Source organism: Hirundo rustica, unplaced genomic scaffold, assembly GCF_015227805.2.
Source record: "Hirundo rustica isolate bHirRus1 unplaced genomic scaffold, bHirRus1.pri.v3 unplaced_BUSCO_420085at7742, whole genome shotgun sequence".
Taxonomy (NCBI): Eukaryota; Metazoa; Chordata; class Aves; order Passeriformes; family Hirundinidae; genus Hirundo; species Hirundo rustica.
This window is the reverse complement of record NW_026690738.1, coordinates 18,451-32,590: the sequence shown is the minus strand read 5'-3', so window position 1 is coordinate 32,590 and position 14,140 is coordinate 18,451. Positions and strand designations below refer to the sequence as shown.

General features: G+C 57.7%; 1 protein-coding gene across 1 annotated transcript; it reads right to left on the bottom strand.

The window, feature by feature from the left end:
• Nucleotides 1-1,974: 1,974 nt before the first annotated feature.
• LOC120748358 (homer protein homolog 3-like) lies at nt 1,975-14,140 on the bottom strand. The gene is made up of 5 exons (XM_058419180.1): nt 13,871-14,140; nt 6,691-6,807; nt 5,815-5,946; nt 4,936-5,043; nt 1,975-2,115 (listed from the first exon to the last, which is right to left on the bottom strand). The coding sequence occupies exons 1-5, from the start codon at nt 14,138-14,140 to the stop codon at nt 1,990-1,992; spliced, it is 753 nt and encodes a 250-aa protein (XP_058275163.1). The 3' UTR covers nt 1,975-1,989.

Sequence of the window (14,140 nt, the reverse complement as noted above, 5' to 3'; positions counted from 1 at the left end):
GAGCAGGAGAGGGGCAGGAGAGGGGCAGGAGAGGAGAGGGGCAGGAAGAGAAGCAGGAGAGAGGCAGGAGAGAGCAGGGGCAGGAGAGGGGCAGGAGAGAGCAGGAGAGGGGCAGGAGAGAGGCAGGAGAGAGCAGGAGAGGGGCAGGAGAGAGCAGGAGAGAGCAGGAGAGAGGAGGAGAGCAGGAGAGAGGAGAGCAAGAGAGCGAGGGGAGAGAGCAGGAGAGGGGCAGGAGAGGGGCAGCAGGAGAGGGGCAGGAGAGAGCAGGAGAGAGCAGGAGAGAGCAGGAGAGGGGCAGGAGATTCAGGAGAGGGGCAGGAGAGAGCAGGAGAGAGGCAGGAGAGAGCAGGAGAGAGCAGGAGAGCTTCTGGAATCTGGCTGCCGAGAGTTTCAGGCTTTCTGCTCTAACAGACACTAACCCCCCCCCCCCAAGCAAACTCTGCATTCCACCTGGGGGCCGTGGAAAAAGCTCCCAGATTTGGGTGACAGCGCTGGGATTGTGGGGGTGCGGTTTGGATAGGAGTGTGTGACATCACAGGGTAGAAAATTTGGGATTTAAGGTTTTAGGGTAATAATTTTGCTATTTTACATAGTAATATATGTAAAGCATCATGGAGGATTTAGGGCAGGGGCTGAGTCCTTCTCTTTCAACCTTTGTCTTCATGGATTTGGGCGGTTTCTTGTATTGGGGTAGAAAAATCCGCACTGCGGGTGGTTGGTTATTGGGTTAAAAGTAAAAATAATTTAGGTGCCATCTCTTAATTGGATGACTTGTCCTTGAAAAGACCTCGTAGAGCTAGAGAGGCATCCATTTTACACCTTGTTAATTAGAGCGCTGAAGAACTCCCGGGCCGTGAGGCTGTAACATTGATAAGAGCTGATAAACAGCTGAGTCCCAACACGGAAATAACGAAATACGGGGTCATAGTTACAGAAAAACAAGAAACCAGGCAGCCTCATCTCCTGCAACCAAAGAACGAGGTCGTCCTCGTGAATCAGAGAGCTGATGCTGCCAGAAGAAAGAGGAAGCAGAAAAGCTGCTGACAGACATAAGGATGTCAGCCCCAGTGAAGCGACGCTCCTGGCATCGAACCAGTGAGGTTGAGAGAAGAGAAAAACTCTGCTCTGCCTCGTGGGCAGAGCAGAGCCACCAGCCAAGGGACGCGCGGACAAAGCGAAGCTGCTGATCAAACAGCGTGTGTGACTGTGTGAACCGAGATAAGGAGGAAATGTGCATTATAAATATATAATATAAACAGTGTTTATGTTTATCCAGGCTTTTGCTGGGTTCACATTGAATCGTGAAGGGTTCCTTTGTCTCCTCTCCTCAACTTCCCAAATTTCAACGCTTCCTCCGGTGCTGGACCTCCCCCCTCTGCCCTTATCCCTGGATGATGTTTGGTTTTCTGTCCTGAAGCTGCACAAACCACGCTGGGGTCAACGGGGTGGGGAACACCCAGGTGCTCCGAAGGGACTCTGCAGCGTGGGACTGCGAACCCGTCCCAAAAATCCACACGGGAGCAGAGTTTGCTTTGAATAAAGCCCGGGCTCGGGAGAAGGTAGCAAAGGACACTCGGCTTTTGATTTTAAACACTCCAAGTGTTCAGCTGGGAGCTCGGCAGGAGCCGCGGGGCAGAATCCAGCTGGAGCCTTTTGAGGAGACAAAGAGAGGAAGCAGCAGGGACTTTGCTGGGCTCACCGGGGAATTGACACAAGCGCCAGCTGGGGAAGTGTGAACATCTCCCGCTATCACAAACTACTGATCCGGAGAGAGCCGGCGTCGGCGCAGGCACAGAGCATCCTCCCTTCCCACGCCGCCTGAGCAGCGGATTCCCAAGCTGGAATAACTCCGGGAAAAGGGGGAAGTGGATCCAGAGGAGGGTTTGACACGGGGGGGTGACTCAAGAATTAGAAGAGCAGAACTGGTGGGAATTATTTGGGGTGGCACCAAACCCTGCCAGAGGAGAGAGTCAGGGAGTCAGAGCAGCCTCACCCCTCCGAGAGCATCTTCTTCAGCCTCTCCTTCTCCGTGGTGATCTCCACGTCAGCGCTCTGGCTCCGGAACAGTTTATCCTCTCCCGGACCATTGGAGCTGATGATGGGGCTGGGGAGCACCTGGGGTTGAAGGAGGGGTGCTCAGCACCAGCAGCCAGGCCTGCACTGGCCTGGGGGCCACAACGCCAGCCTGGCTGCACGGGGTCAGTCCTGGCCTGGGGACAGAGGGGACAAAGAGGGGACAGCGACCACCAGAAACAATAAAACCCGGGTGGCTCTGGGGGTTGGCTTCTGGACAGGGAGCTCTGGGGGTTGGCTCTTCCAGCAGTGCCACGGCCTCCCTGACCCTGCCCGTGTCCCTGTGCCTGTCCTTCTCCTTGTCCCTGTGCCTGTCCTTGTCCCTGTGCCTGTCCCTGTGCCTGTCCTTGTCCCTGTGACTGTGCCTGTCCTTGTCCCTGTGCCTGTCCCTGTCCCTGTGCCTGACCCTGTCCCTGTGCCTGCCCTTGTCCCTGTGCCTGTGCCTGTTCCTGACACTGTCCCTGTGCCTGTCCCTGTGCCTGTCCTTGTCCCTGTCCTTGTCCCTGTGCCTGTCCCTATCCCTGTCCCTGTGCCTGTCCTTGTCCTTGTCCCTGTCCCGCACTGGGCTGGGGCAGTGATCCCAGGGCAGGAGGCGACAGATCCCAGGGCAGGTGACAGCAGATCCCAGGGCAGGTGACAGCAGATCCTGGGGCAGGTGACAGCAGATCCCAGGGCAGGTGACAGCACATCCCAGGGCAGGTGACAGCAGATCCCAGGGCAGTGGCCTCACAGCTCCCAGCCATCCCTCCCTCCTGCCCGGACACGGAATTCTCTGGCCCTCGGCTCCCCTGGGAACGCCACTGCTGTCACCGCCGGCCACACGAGTTCCGTGGCCTCAGCTGCCCCGAGCGGCTTTCCCAGGGGTTTGCCGAATTCCCGAGGGGATTTTCGTGCTGTTTCTCCAGCAGTGGGAAGGGTTCAGCTCCAAGCACAGAGCTGCCAGGGCTCAGCTGAGCTGGAATTCGGACACCGGGTGACATCCTGGGCAGGAGCAGCTCTGTCGCTGCTCGGGGGACGGTGGCACCCAATTCCCAAAGGTGTGGGAGAAGGAACAGCCTCTGTCCCTGCAGCCCCACGCTCCTGCACGCTGCAGGAAGGAGCGGGGAAGGAGCAGGAGTCTCCTCTTTCGCCGTGAAACTGCCGAGAGTGGAAGAAGCTCCGCTCTTGTTCCTCTTCCGTTCTCCACAGGGACACGGCCCGGCCCTGGCGCTGCTAAATGGGACAGGGACCGGCCCTAAAAGGTGCCAGAGGACAGGGAAGAGCTGCTATTCCGGGAATTCCCCAGCCCGGAGAAGGGGGAGCGTGAGGAAAGTAGCGCAGAGGCAGCAGAGCCAGGGAGGGCTGATTTAATTCCAGGAGACAGCTCCGCTCGGCGCTCGGCTCCCGGCAGCCTCCCCATCAATAATTCAGGGAAGAACTCGTGTCTGGGGCTGTGCTGAGGCTCAGCCTGGCAGGCAGCAGCTGGGCCAGGGGCAGAGGGGGTGGTGGGGAGGGCAGGAGCCGGGGACACCGCGTGTGGCACTGCCACCACCACTGCCACCATCACTGTCACCATCACTGTCACCATCACTGTCACCATCGCTGCCGTGTCCCACTGGGACAGGGGCTGGAACGGGAGCAGGCTTCGGCTCCAGCTCTGCTGAGCCGAGCCTGGATGAGCAGAGCCTCGGGCCGGGTCCCTGAGCCGGGTGTCACCTTCCCAGGCTGGTGCCACCTCCCCAGCCCGGTGCCACCTCCCCAGCCCGGTGCCACCTCCCCAGCCCGGTGTCACCTCCCCAGCCCGGTGTCACCTCCCCAGGCCGGTGCCACCTCCCCAGGCCAGTGCCACCTCCCCAGCCCGGTGCCACCTCCCCAGCTTAAAGCTCAGCAGCATCACCTCGTGCAAAGTTAACTGAGTCCCAGACAAAAAATAAACGCAAAATAACATTGCTGGAGGGAAGAGAGCGCAGGCCCAGGGTAAGAAGTGACCAGCACGGTCACACAGCTGTGTCAGAGCAGCCCAGGGGCAAAAATGGAACAGCTCCGTGTTTGGATGGGTTATGGACAGGATGAATTCTGAACAGGATGAATTCTGAACAGGATGATCTCTGAAGGTGATTTATGGACAGGATGAATTCTGAAGGGGATGATCTCTGAACAGGATGATTTCTGAACAGGATGATTTTTGAACAGGATGATCTCTGAAGGGGATTTATGGACAGGATGGTTTCTGAAGGGGATTGATTTATGAACAGGATGATTTCTGAAGGTGATTTTGAACAGGATGATTTCTGAAGATGGTTTATGAACAGGATGATTTCTGAACAGGATGATCTCTGAAGGTGATTTATGGACAGGATGATTTCTGAAGGTGATTTATGGACAGGACACATCGTGTCAGGGCTGCTGCTGGGGACGTGGGGACTCTGCGGGACGACCTTTGGCACGATGGCACGGCCTGGAACGCTCTGACCTTCCTCAGCCTGCCCCAGCCGTGCCATCAGCTCCTTCTCCATTTTCCCACCAAGCAGCAGCCTCCCGTGTCCCTGGGCAGGATCATCCACGCTCCGTGCCCGGCGCAGGGACAGCGCGTCCCTGTGCCACCGCATCCCCTGTGCCACCACATCCCCTGTGCCACTGCGTCCCCTGTGTCACCGTGTCCCCTGTGCCACCGCTTCCCCTGTGCCACTGCGTCCCCTGTGTCACTAATGAATTCATTAACTTTGTGTGACCTCGGGGCCGCTGCTGGCACCCAAAGCACCGTCCTTGGAGCTCGGGGAGGGACCGGGGCGAGAGCAGGAGCAGAGCTCCACCAGGAGCGGGGTTTTCCCTTTGTCCTCCCCCTTCCCGCCCCTGCTCCCCATCGCTGCCCGCAGGCGTTACCTGGTGGGATGTGATGCTCAGGGCAGGGTTGGTCAGCTCTGTTTTATCCTGGGACTTCTCCCTGGCCAAACGAGCCGCTTCCTTCACCTCCTGGAATTTCTCTGCAAACTGGAGGGGAAGGGGAAGGTCACGGTGGGGCCGAGCTGAGCCGTGGGACGAGCAGAGCCCACGCTGCCCGCGCCCCTCCGCTGCCTGCAGCTTCGTCTAAAATGCTTCTGGATTTCTCTCAGGCAAGAAAATTCAGGGAATAACCCCCGAATCTGGCACCCAGGGCTGCGGGTTCAGGCAGAAACACAGCAGCTTCATTTAAAATGTTTGATTTCTCTCAAATAACAGAATTCAGGGAATAACCCCCGAATCTGGCACCCAGGGCTGCGGGTTCAGGGCAGAAGCAGCAGCTTCATCTAAAATGTTTGACTTCTCTCAAATAACAAAATTCAGGGAATAACCCCTGAATCTGGCACCCAGGGCTGCGGGTTCAGGCAGAAACAGCAGCTTCATTTAAAATGTTTGATTTCTCTCAAATAACAAAATTCAGGGAATAACCCCCGAATCTGGCACCCAGGGCTGCGGGTTCAGGGCAGAATCAGGACCTGCAGCCTCAGCTCCCTTTTGCGGTGCTCAAAGCTGCTTTTAGCACCCGGAATTCCGTCTTAACCCGGTTCCAGCAGCTCCCTGAGGGTTTTCTCCAGAGGAACGCCCAGAGCTTTCCACAGGTGAGGTCTGGAGAAACGATGATCACGGGTAACCACAACCCCTAAAGGGCAGGACCAGAGCGTTCAGGAGCTCTGCCGATACCCAGCGGCTGCGAAGCCTCAGAAGATTTCAGATTTTATCTGGGGCGCTCCCCACGAGGGCTGGGCTCCCCTGCAGCCTCACCTGGGACAGGTGCTGCTCCGAGCCGAAGCCCAGCCCGTAGACGGTGTTGGCTCTGCTGTCGGCCCACTGCCCGAACTTCTGGGACGTCTTGGTGAAGGTCATGTTGGGGGTGATGGTGCTGTTGATGATGGCCTGAGGAGAGGAGAGGGGGGCGAGAGGTCAGGGAACGCTGCTGGCCCGGGGGGATGGAGCTGGGGGGCAGGGATCAGTCAGGGAGTCAATTAATCAATCAGGGAATTAATCAGGGAATCAATCAATCAGTCAGGGAATCAATCAATCAAGCAGGGAATCAGGGAATCAATCAGGGAATTAATCATGGAATCAGAAAATTAGAGAACCGGGGAATCAGAGAATCAAAGAATCAATCAGGGAATCAATCAGGGAATCAATCAATCAGTCAGGGAATCAATCAATCAATCAAGGAATTAATCAATCAAGCAGGGAATCAATCAGGGAATTAATCATGGAATCAAAAAATTAGAGAACCGGGGAATCAGAGAATCAAAGAATCAATCAGGGAATCAATCAGGGACTCAATCAGGGAATTAATCAGGGAATCAGAGAATCAAAGAATCAATCAGGGAATCAGAGACTCAGTCAGGGAATTAAAGTATCAGGGAATCAGGGAATCAGAATAAGCTGTTTTTGTGGGGAACAGCTGTGTTTTTTGGGGACAACAGCTGGGTTTTTTTGAGAGAACAGCTGGATTTTTGGGGAACAGCTGGGTTTTTTGGGGAGAACAGCTGTGTTTTTTTGGGGAACAGCTGTGTTTTTGGGAACAGCTGTGTTTTTTGGGGAGCACAGCTGGGTTTTTTTGGGGAACAGCTGTTTTTTGGGGAGGGGCCGCTGCGCAGTGCCAGGGGCCCCGTGCCCCACCTTGGTGCCCCCCACGCTGATGATCCTGTAGACGTTGCGGGTGGCATCGTAGAAGTAGGAGACGGTCAGGGCGTGTTTGCTGGCCGGGATCCAGTTCCTCTTGGTGGCAGGGTCGATCTGGAAAAACGTGGGCCCTGGTGCTGAAGATTGGCTGCTCCCTGAAGGAAAGCAGGGTGTGAGGGCAGCTGAGGGAAGGGGAAATGCGGGAATTTCCCTCCACACTCGCTCCCCTTGATCCTGGATTCTTCTCCTGCCGCTCCCAAATCCCACCAGCGCCCGCTGAGGCTCTGTCACCGTCCCTGCTGCTGTCACCTCACACCCCCCTCCGGCATTCCTCGTTTTCCCATGAGTTCTGGGGTTTCCCTCCCCGAGCTCTCCACGTCCCTGGCACTCCTCTAAATCCCAGGTTTAGAGGGAGAGGCTGGAATCATCTCTCACTGATGCCTGAGCAAAGGAGGAGCCTTTGGTTGTGCCTCCCTTTTGTCCCCACCATCCCCGTGAGGTGACAGCAGCTCCGGCTCCACACCCACCCTGGGCTTGGAAAACGCCCCTGGCACAAAACCAGAGGGAACCTCAGCCCAGGAAAAAAAAAAAAAAAAAAAAAAAAAAAAAAAATTTGGGCACAGAAATCTCATTTTTGGGGGCAGAGCTGAGGGTTCCTCACAGCACAGGCACTGGGGCAGGGATGGATGGAGGGAGGGATGGACACAGGGATGGATGGAGGGAGGGATGGACACAGGGATGGACACAGGGATGGATGGAGGGAGGGATGGAGGGAGGGATGGATGGAGGGAGGGATGGACACAGGGATGGATGGAGGGAGGGATGGACACAGGGATGGATCCATGGAGGGATGGACACAGGGATGGACACAGGGATGGATGGAGGGAGGGATCCATGGATGGATGATGGATGGACACAGGGATGGATGATGGGTGGATCCATGGATGGATGATGGCTGGATCCATGGATGGATGGACACAGGGATGGATCCATGGAGGGATGGACACAGGGATGGATGATGGGTGGATCCATGGATGGATGATGGGTGGATCCATGGATGGATGGACACAGGGATGGATGATGGATGGATGGACACAGGGATGGATGCAGGAACTGAGCACAAATGGCTCCCTCCCCTCAGCACAGCTCTTCCTGCCCTGACTCACGCCTGGAAGCACATCCTGCACATCCCAGGACTGAAGCAGCCCCCCAGGAGCCCAGGGACACTCTGCACCTCCCAAACGCGCAGCTGCTGCCGGCCAGCCCCGAGCCCAGCGGGATTTGGGAGGCAGGAATACGCCAGCTGGGCTCAGGATGTAACCGGAGCGCTCCCGGGGAGGGAGGAATGTTTTCCATGACACAACAGCCCAGCTGCAGCCGGGCTCGGGGGATTCCTCTGACCCTCATTATCCACGCTCAGCGCCGGTGAAATCCCATGAGATTTTCCCCCGCTGGCAGCTGCAAGGCGCAGCCACAATCCTCCTTCCTGGGGCTCCCCAAAAATCCAGGCTCCTGGGGCTCCCCAAAATCCAGGCCCCTGGGGCTCCCAAAAATCCAGGCCCCTGGGGCTCCCCAAAAATCCAGGCTCCTGGGGCTCCCAAAAATCCAGGCTCCTGGGGCTCCCCAAAAATCCAGGCCCCTGGAGCTCCCCAAAATCCAGGCCCCTGGAGCTCCCCAAAATCCAGGCCCCTGGAGCTCCCTCCCCGTGCCCTGAGCAGCCGTTCCCACCCATCCACACGCACCTGGCGCTTCCCAAAGCCAGCCCCAAAACCCAGCGGGGAATATTTGATTCCCTTCCCACCTCCCAGCCCGTTCCCAGGTGCCAGCCCTGGCTCAGGTTTCTCCTGGCAGCTCCAGCCTCTCTCCGCATCCTCCCTGCCTGGGATTTTTTTTTTTTTTTTTTTTGGAGTGAGATTCAAATTTCCCAGGCTCGCTTTTCACGTGGATCCCGACGGATCTTCCACGCGTTTTGGAAGAGGGGAACTTTCTGCCCCTAAAGGCGCGGATGCTGGGCTCCTCCCGGGGAGAAGGAAGGCAGGACTTTACCGAGGCGTTGACATTGGTTAGTGGGGACGGGAGGCCCCAGGCCCGGGCAGTTAGTGGGGTGTCCCCTCCACGCCAGCTCCTCCTCGGGGCTCCCTCAGCTGCTCCCAGGCTCCTTCCCGGCGCTGCCTCCGCAGGGATTCATTCCCTGGCGATGGAAAAGTCCGGCTGTTATCCCCCACACCCCGGGCCCCTTTGGGGTCCGCCCCGAACGCTCGGGGAGCTTCTGCTCTGCGCAGACTCCTCCTGGCTGGGCGAGGTTTTACCCCCCGTGCTGGGGGTGACGGGCTGAGCCCAGCAGCTGCAGCAAATGCCCCTGGCAGCGGGCGCCGGCTGCTGGGAGAAGGCCACGGGCGGCTCCGGCGTTCCCGGTCCTCGTGATGCTGCTGCCCGACGGAAAACCCTCCCTGGAGATGGCTCCTTGGGCACAGCAGCTGTTCCTGGGCTCCTGTCTGTCCAGGATCCCGGCCCTGTGTCCCTGTCCATCCATGGGGCTGTATCCAGATCCTGTCCCTGTGTCCCTGTCCATCCATGGGGCTGTATCCAGATCCTGTTCCTGTGTCCCTGTCCATCCATGATCCCATCCTGTCCATCCAGACCCAATCCCTGTGTCCCTGTCCATCCATGGGGCTGTATCCAGATCCTGTTCCTGTGTCCCTGTCCATCCATGATCCCATCCCTGTCCATCCAGCCCATCCCTGTGTCCTGTCCATCCATGATTCCTGTCCCTGTGTCCTGTCCATCCAGATCCCTGTCCCTGTGTCCCTCTCTGTCCATGGAGCTGTGTCCCTGTCCATCCAGCCCCATCCCTGTGCTCCAGCCCATCCCAAAATCCTAAATGGGCTGGGCTGGTGCCAAGCTGGGAGCGGGGCCGCTCGGAGCAGGGCAGGTGGGGACACGGTGACACAGGGCCAGGAGCCTGGGGACAGCTCCCGGTGCCAGGCAGGGACAGATGGCACCAACAGCGGCACCAATGACACCAACAGCGGCACCAACGGCACCAACAACGGCACCAACGGCACCAACAGCGGCGCCAACGGCACCGGCTCTGCCCGTGGGGCAGCGGAGACGCGCCAGAGCCCGGCCGGGACCGAGCCCGGTCACACGGGGTCACACACTAGTGTCACATGGTGTCACACACACGGAGTCACACACGGTGTCACACACACAGGGATCACACACACGGTGTCACACACACAGGGATCACACACACGGTGTCACACACGGTGTCACACACAGGGATCACACACACGGTGTCACACACAGGGATCACACACAGGGATCACACACACGGTGTCACACACAGGGTCACACACACGGTGTCACACACAGAGTAACACACAGGGTCACACACACGGTGTCACACACGGTGTCACACACAGGGACACACACACACAGGGTCACACACACAGTGTCACACACAGGGACACACACACGGTGTCACACACAGGGTCACACACACGGTGTCACACACAGGGTCACACACACAGGGGTCCTGGCCCAGGGTGGGCTCTGCCCTGCCAGAGCGGGGTCTGCTGATAAATGATAAATGATAAATGATAAATGATAAATAACCCAGGTACAGCACAGGGACAGGTGTGAGCACGGCACAGGGATGGGTGTGAGCAGGGCACAGGGACGGGTGTGAGCAGGGGACAGGGACGGGTGTGAGCAGGGGACAGGGACGGGTGTGAGCAGGGCACAGGGACGGGTGTGAGCAGGGCACAGGGACGGGTGTGAGCACGGCACAGGGACGGGTGTGAGCAGGGCACAGGGACGGGCGTGAGCACGGCACAGGGACGAGTCTCAGCCCCGGCCCAGCCTCGCTGACCCAGCTGAGCCCTGCCTGGGGCTCCCCCTCCTCTCCCTGAGTGCGGAGCCCCCAGAAAACCAAACCAAACCAAACCGAACCAAACTGAACCGAACCAAACCGAACTAAACCAAACCAAACCGAACCAAACCAAACCAAACCAAACCCCAGCTCATCAGCACCGGCCAGGCCGGGCCTAAGGGAGAGCTCGGCCAGGGGGGCTCAGACAAAGCCCAGCTTTGCTAAACGCAGAACTGGAGCACGGAGAGAGCCTGAGAGCCCAACAACAACAACAACAACAACAACAACAACAACAACTCCTCCAGGGCTGTCTGTTTGCTCTCCCTTTTATCTCCCCTCGGCAGCTTGCGGAGCTGCTCTCTGTCAGTCTGTCAGTGTGTCTGTCTGTCTGTCTGTCAGTGTGTCTGTTTGTCAGTCTGTCAGTCTGTCTGTCTGTCTGTCAGGGAACTGCCAACCCTCAGCTCCTTCCCTCTCTGCACATTTCTCCAGCTCCCTTCCCTGGGAAAAGCCCCCAGCCCCATTTTTTGCTATTTTTCCCAAGTTTTTTCCAGCTTTTCCCCGCTGTTTCGGCCCCGTCCCTGCCAGGAGCACGGCTCTGTGACAAGGACAGGCGCCAGAGCGTGGCAGAGGGCAGCGAAGGTGAGAGCGGCTGAATTAATTTGGGACAAACTCTTAATTGCTCCAATTAGGAGCCAGCAAGTTGCGCCTCCCTGTGTTTACGTTTGACAGCCCATCAGCACCTCCCTGTATTTATAATTCACCGTATTTATCATTTACTGTATTTACAATGACAATATTTGTAATTCACGGTGTTTATAATCTAAATATTTAAAATTAGCAGTATTTATAGCTAGCGATATTTATCATTTTCAATGCCAGCAGAAATGTGAAGGCTCAGCTGGGTGAACCCCAAATTCGCTTCCCTCAGGATCAGGGTGTTATTTCCAGCTGTCCCCTTCAATACCTGAATTCCGTGGACACAGATGAATCCACGGAGAATTCAGCCTGGAAAAGCAGAATGTTACAGCCAGGACACTGCAGAGAAGTTTTCCCATGGAGGGTGGAGAGGAGAACCTCTGCTTTAAAAATGGAATTGACTAAAATCAGCTGCCTGGAGGTGCTTTTTAATATCTTTTTTTTTTTTTTTTTTAAGTCAGAAATGCTGCTGGACCACCAAAGCCAGGCTTTAATCTCGGGAGTGGAACAGAAATGAGGATTTTTGCGGGGTGGAAACGTCTGGCTGAACAAAGGCTCTGCTTCAGGAGCGAGATGGAAATGAGGAATTTCGGGGTGGGAAAGTCAGGTTTTGCTGCCCGGCTGCGCCAGGGACAGCCCGAGGCTCCATCGCAGCGCTTCCCGGGAGCTGCGGAGGAATCCCGCGGGCAGCCGCGGATCCGGGCGCGATCCCGGCCCCGAGCTGCTCAACCTCTCCCGGCCCCGGGGATTTTCACCTCGCACCGGGGCGGGGGGAGAGCGGAGCCGCTGGGATTTAACCTGGACCGGGACAACTCCCCCGGCCCCGAGGGGATTCTGCCAGGCCGGCATCCCCTCTGCCCTCCCGCCGCTGCTGGCCTGATCTGGGCGGCACAAAAGGGGGAAAAAACAAATTAAATTGGATTAAATTAAATGTCTGCTTGTTTCAGCTAGGTAGTCCAAACGGGGGTGGGGTGGGGATTTAAGTTTGAAATAAATTTGAAATTAAAAAAAATTGAAATTACATTTGAAATTACATTACATTTTAAATTAAATTAAATTAATTACATTTAAAAAAAAAACCCTGAAAATTTGGAAAAAAAAAAAGGAAAAATTACCCCTCCCCCCGGATTTTTTTTTTTTTTAAAATTCCGAATTATCGGAATAAAAACTAATTTGGAGTTATTTATTGCAAACCCCACGTGCGGAGGGGGTTTCCGGACAGGATCCCTCCAGACCCACAGCCCCGATTGCACAACAGAACTCAGGACAACGCGTCAGGTCCCAAAGTTGCGAGACCGAGACTCAGAACTGCGACGTAAATTAAATTAAATGAAAATAAACCGAATTAAACCCCGGGCTGAGCTCCCGCTCCCATGCCCGAACCCCACCGCCACGTCCACGCAGAATTATTCCCTGCTGGAAAAACCTGCGGGGGGATTCGGGAATTCTCCCTCGGGGAGCTCCCGGCAGCTCCCATCCAGCCACAAACGCGAATCCGCGGGATCCATTTTCCCCAGGCACAACAATCCCGAGGAAATCCTTCTCCTTTCGGGAACTCCCGGGAAAGTTTGGAGGCTCCGGCAGCGCTGCGGCTCGGGATTTCACCCCGCGCCCATCCCCGGAGCCTCCCCCGAGCGAAGTTGCGGAACTCCCGACGCCCCGATTCCTTACCCGAAAAATGAAAGGCAAAGCTCAAGTTTCCAGCTCATAACGCGGGGGAAGAAAAAAAAAAAAAAAAAAAAAAGAAAAATAATCCTCGAAACTCGGCCGTTTAACCCTTTAATTCCTTTCTCCGCTGCCCGGAGCGCAGCGCAGCGGCCGCGAATAACGAAAGCGAGGAGACCGAGGCGCGGAGCTCACCCCATCCCCGCCGGGCTCCGCGTCCAGCGAATCCTCCCTCGCCGCCGCCTCCTCCTCCTCCTCCTCCTTCTCCCCCTTCCTCTTTCTTTCTGTCTTTCTCCGGATCCGGATGCTCTTTAAATTTCCTCCGGAATTTCACTTTGAAGCTTCGCTGCTGCTGCTGCTGAGCGGGGCAGGGCGGCGGCGGCACCGGGAGAGGGAACGGGAGAGGGAACGGGAGAGGGAACGGGAGGGGGAACGGGAGGGGGAACGGGAGAGGGAACGGGAGAGGGAACGGGAGAGGGAACGGGAGAGGGAACGGGAGAGGGAACGGGAGAGGGAACGGGAGGGGGAACGGCACCGGAGCTCACCGGGAGCGGCACCGGGAGCTCACCGGGAGCTCACCGGGAGCGGCCCCGGAGCTCCCCGGGCCCCCGGCTCTGCCCCGCCGCTTCTCCTGCCGCTGCTCCCCGGTTCCCTCCCGCCCTTCCCCGCGCAGGGACGAGGCCGCTGCCTCCCCCGAGCCTTTTCCTGGGTTTCTTTGTCCTCCCAGACCGAGCGCGTCCCCGAGCGCCGCGGGCAGCCCGGGCTCTTTGTTATCGCTGCCCGCTCCCCGCCCGGTCTCTGCCCGGTCCCTGCTGTCCCCGCCCGGTCCCCGCTGTCCCCGCCGGGTCCCCGCTGTCCCCGCCGGGTCCCCGCTGTCCCTGCCCGGTCCCCGCTGTCCCCGCTGTCCCCGCCGGGTCCCCGCTGTCCCCGCCCGGTCCCTACGCGCTCTCTCCCCGCTCCAGCCGCCCCATCCCGCTCACGTTTGGCCGCTTTTCCTCTCCCGACTTTATTCCCGGCGCCGGCAGCACCACCTGGCGGGACAGCGCGGCGCGGTGGCTCCTCGGTGGCACCTCGGTGGCTCCTCGGTGGCTCCTCGGTGGCACCGATGGGCGCCGGCACAAAAAATTTTGGGTTTTGTGTTTTCCAAATCCTGTGCTGCTGCTGTAATCCTGTAGTGACACTGTGTGTGTGACACCAGGTGTGAGGTGACAT

Bases quoted from the DNA above. Each gene is read 5' to 3' on its own strand.
- LOC120748358 (XM_058419180.1), bottom strand. From the start codon at position 14,140: ATGTCACCTCACACCTGGTGTCACACACACAGTGTCACTACAGGATTA. The intron at 6,808-13,870 runs GTAGGGACCGGG...ACGTTTTTCCAG, and splicing joins CTGGAGCGGGGAGAGAGCGC to ATCGACCCTGCCACCAAGAG. The intron at 2,116-4,935 runs GTAACGCCTGCG...CTTCAACCCCAG, and splicing joins TGAGCATCACATCCCACCAG to GTGCTCCCCAGCCCCATCAT.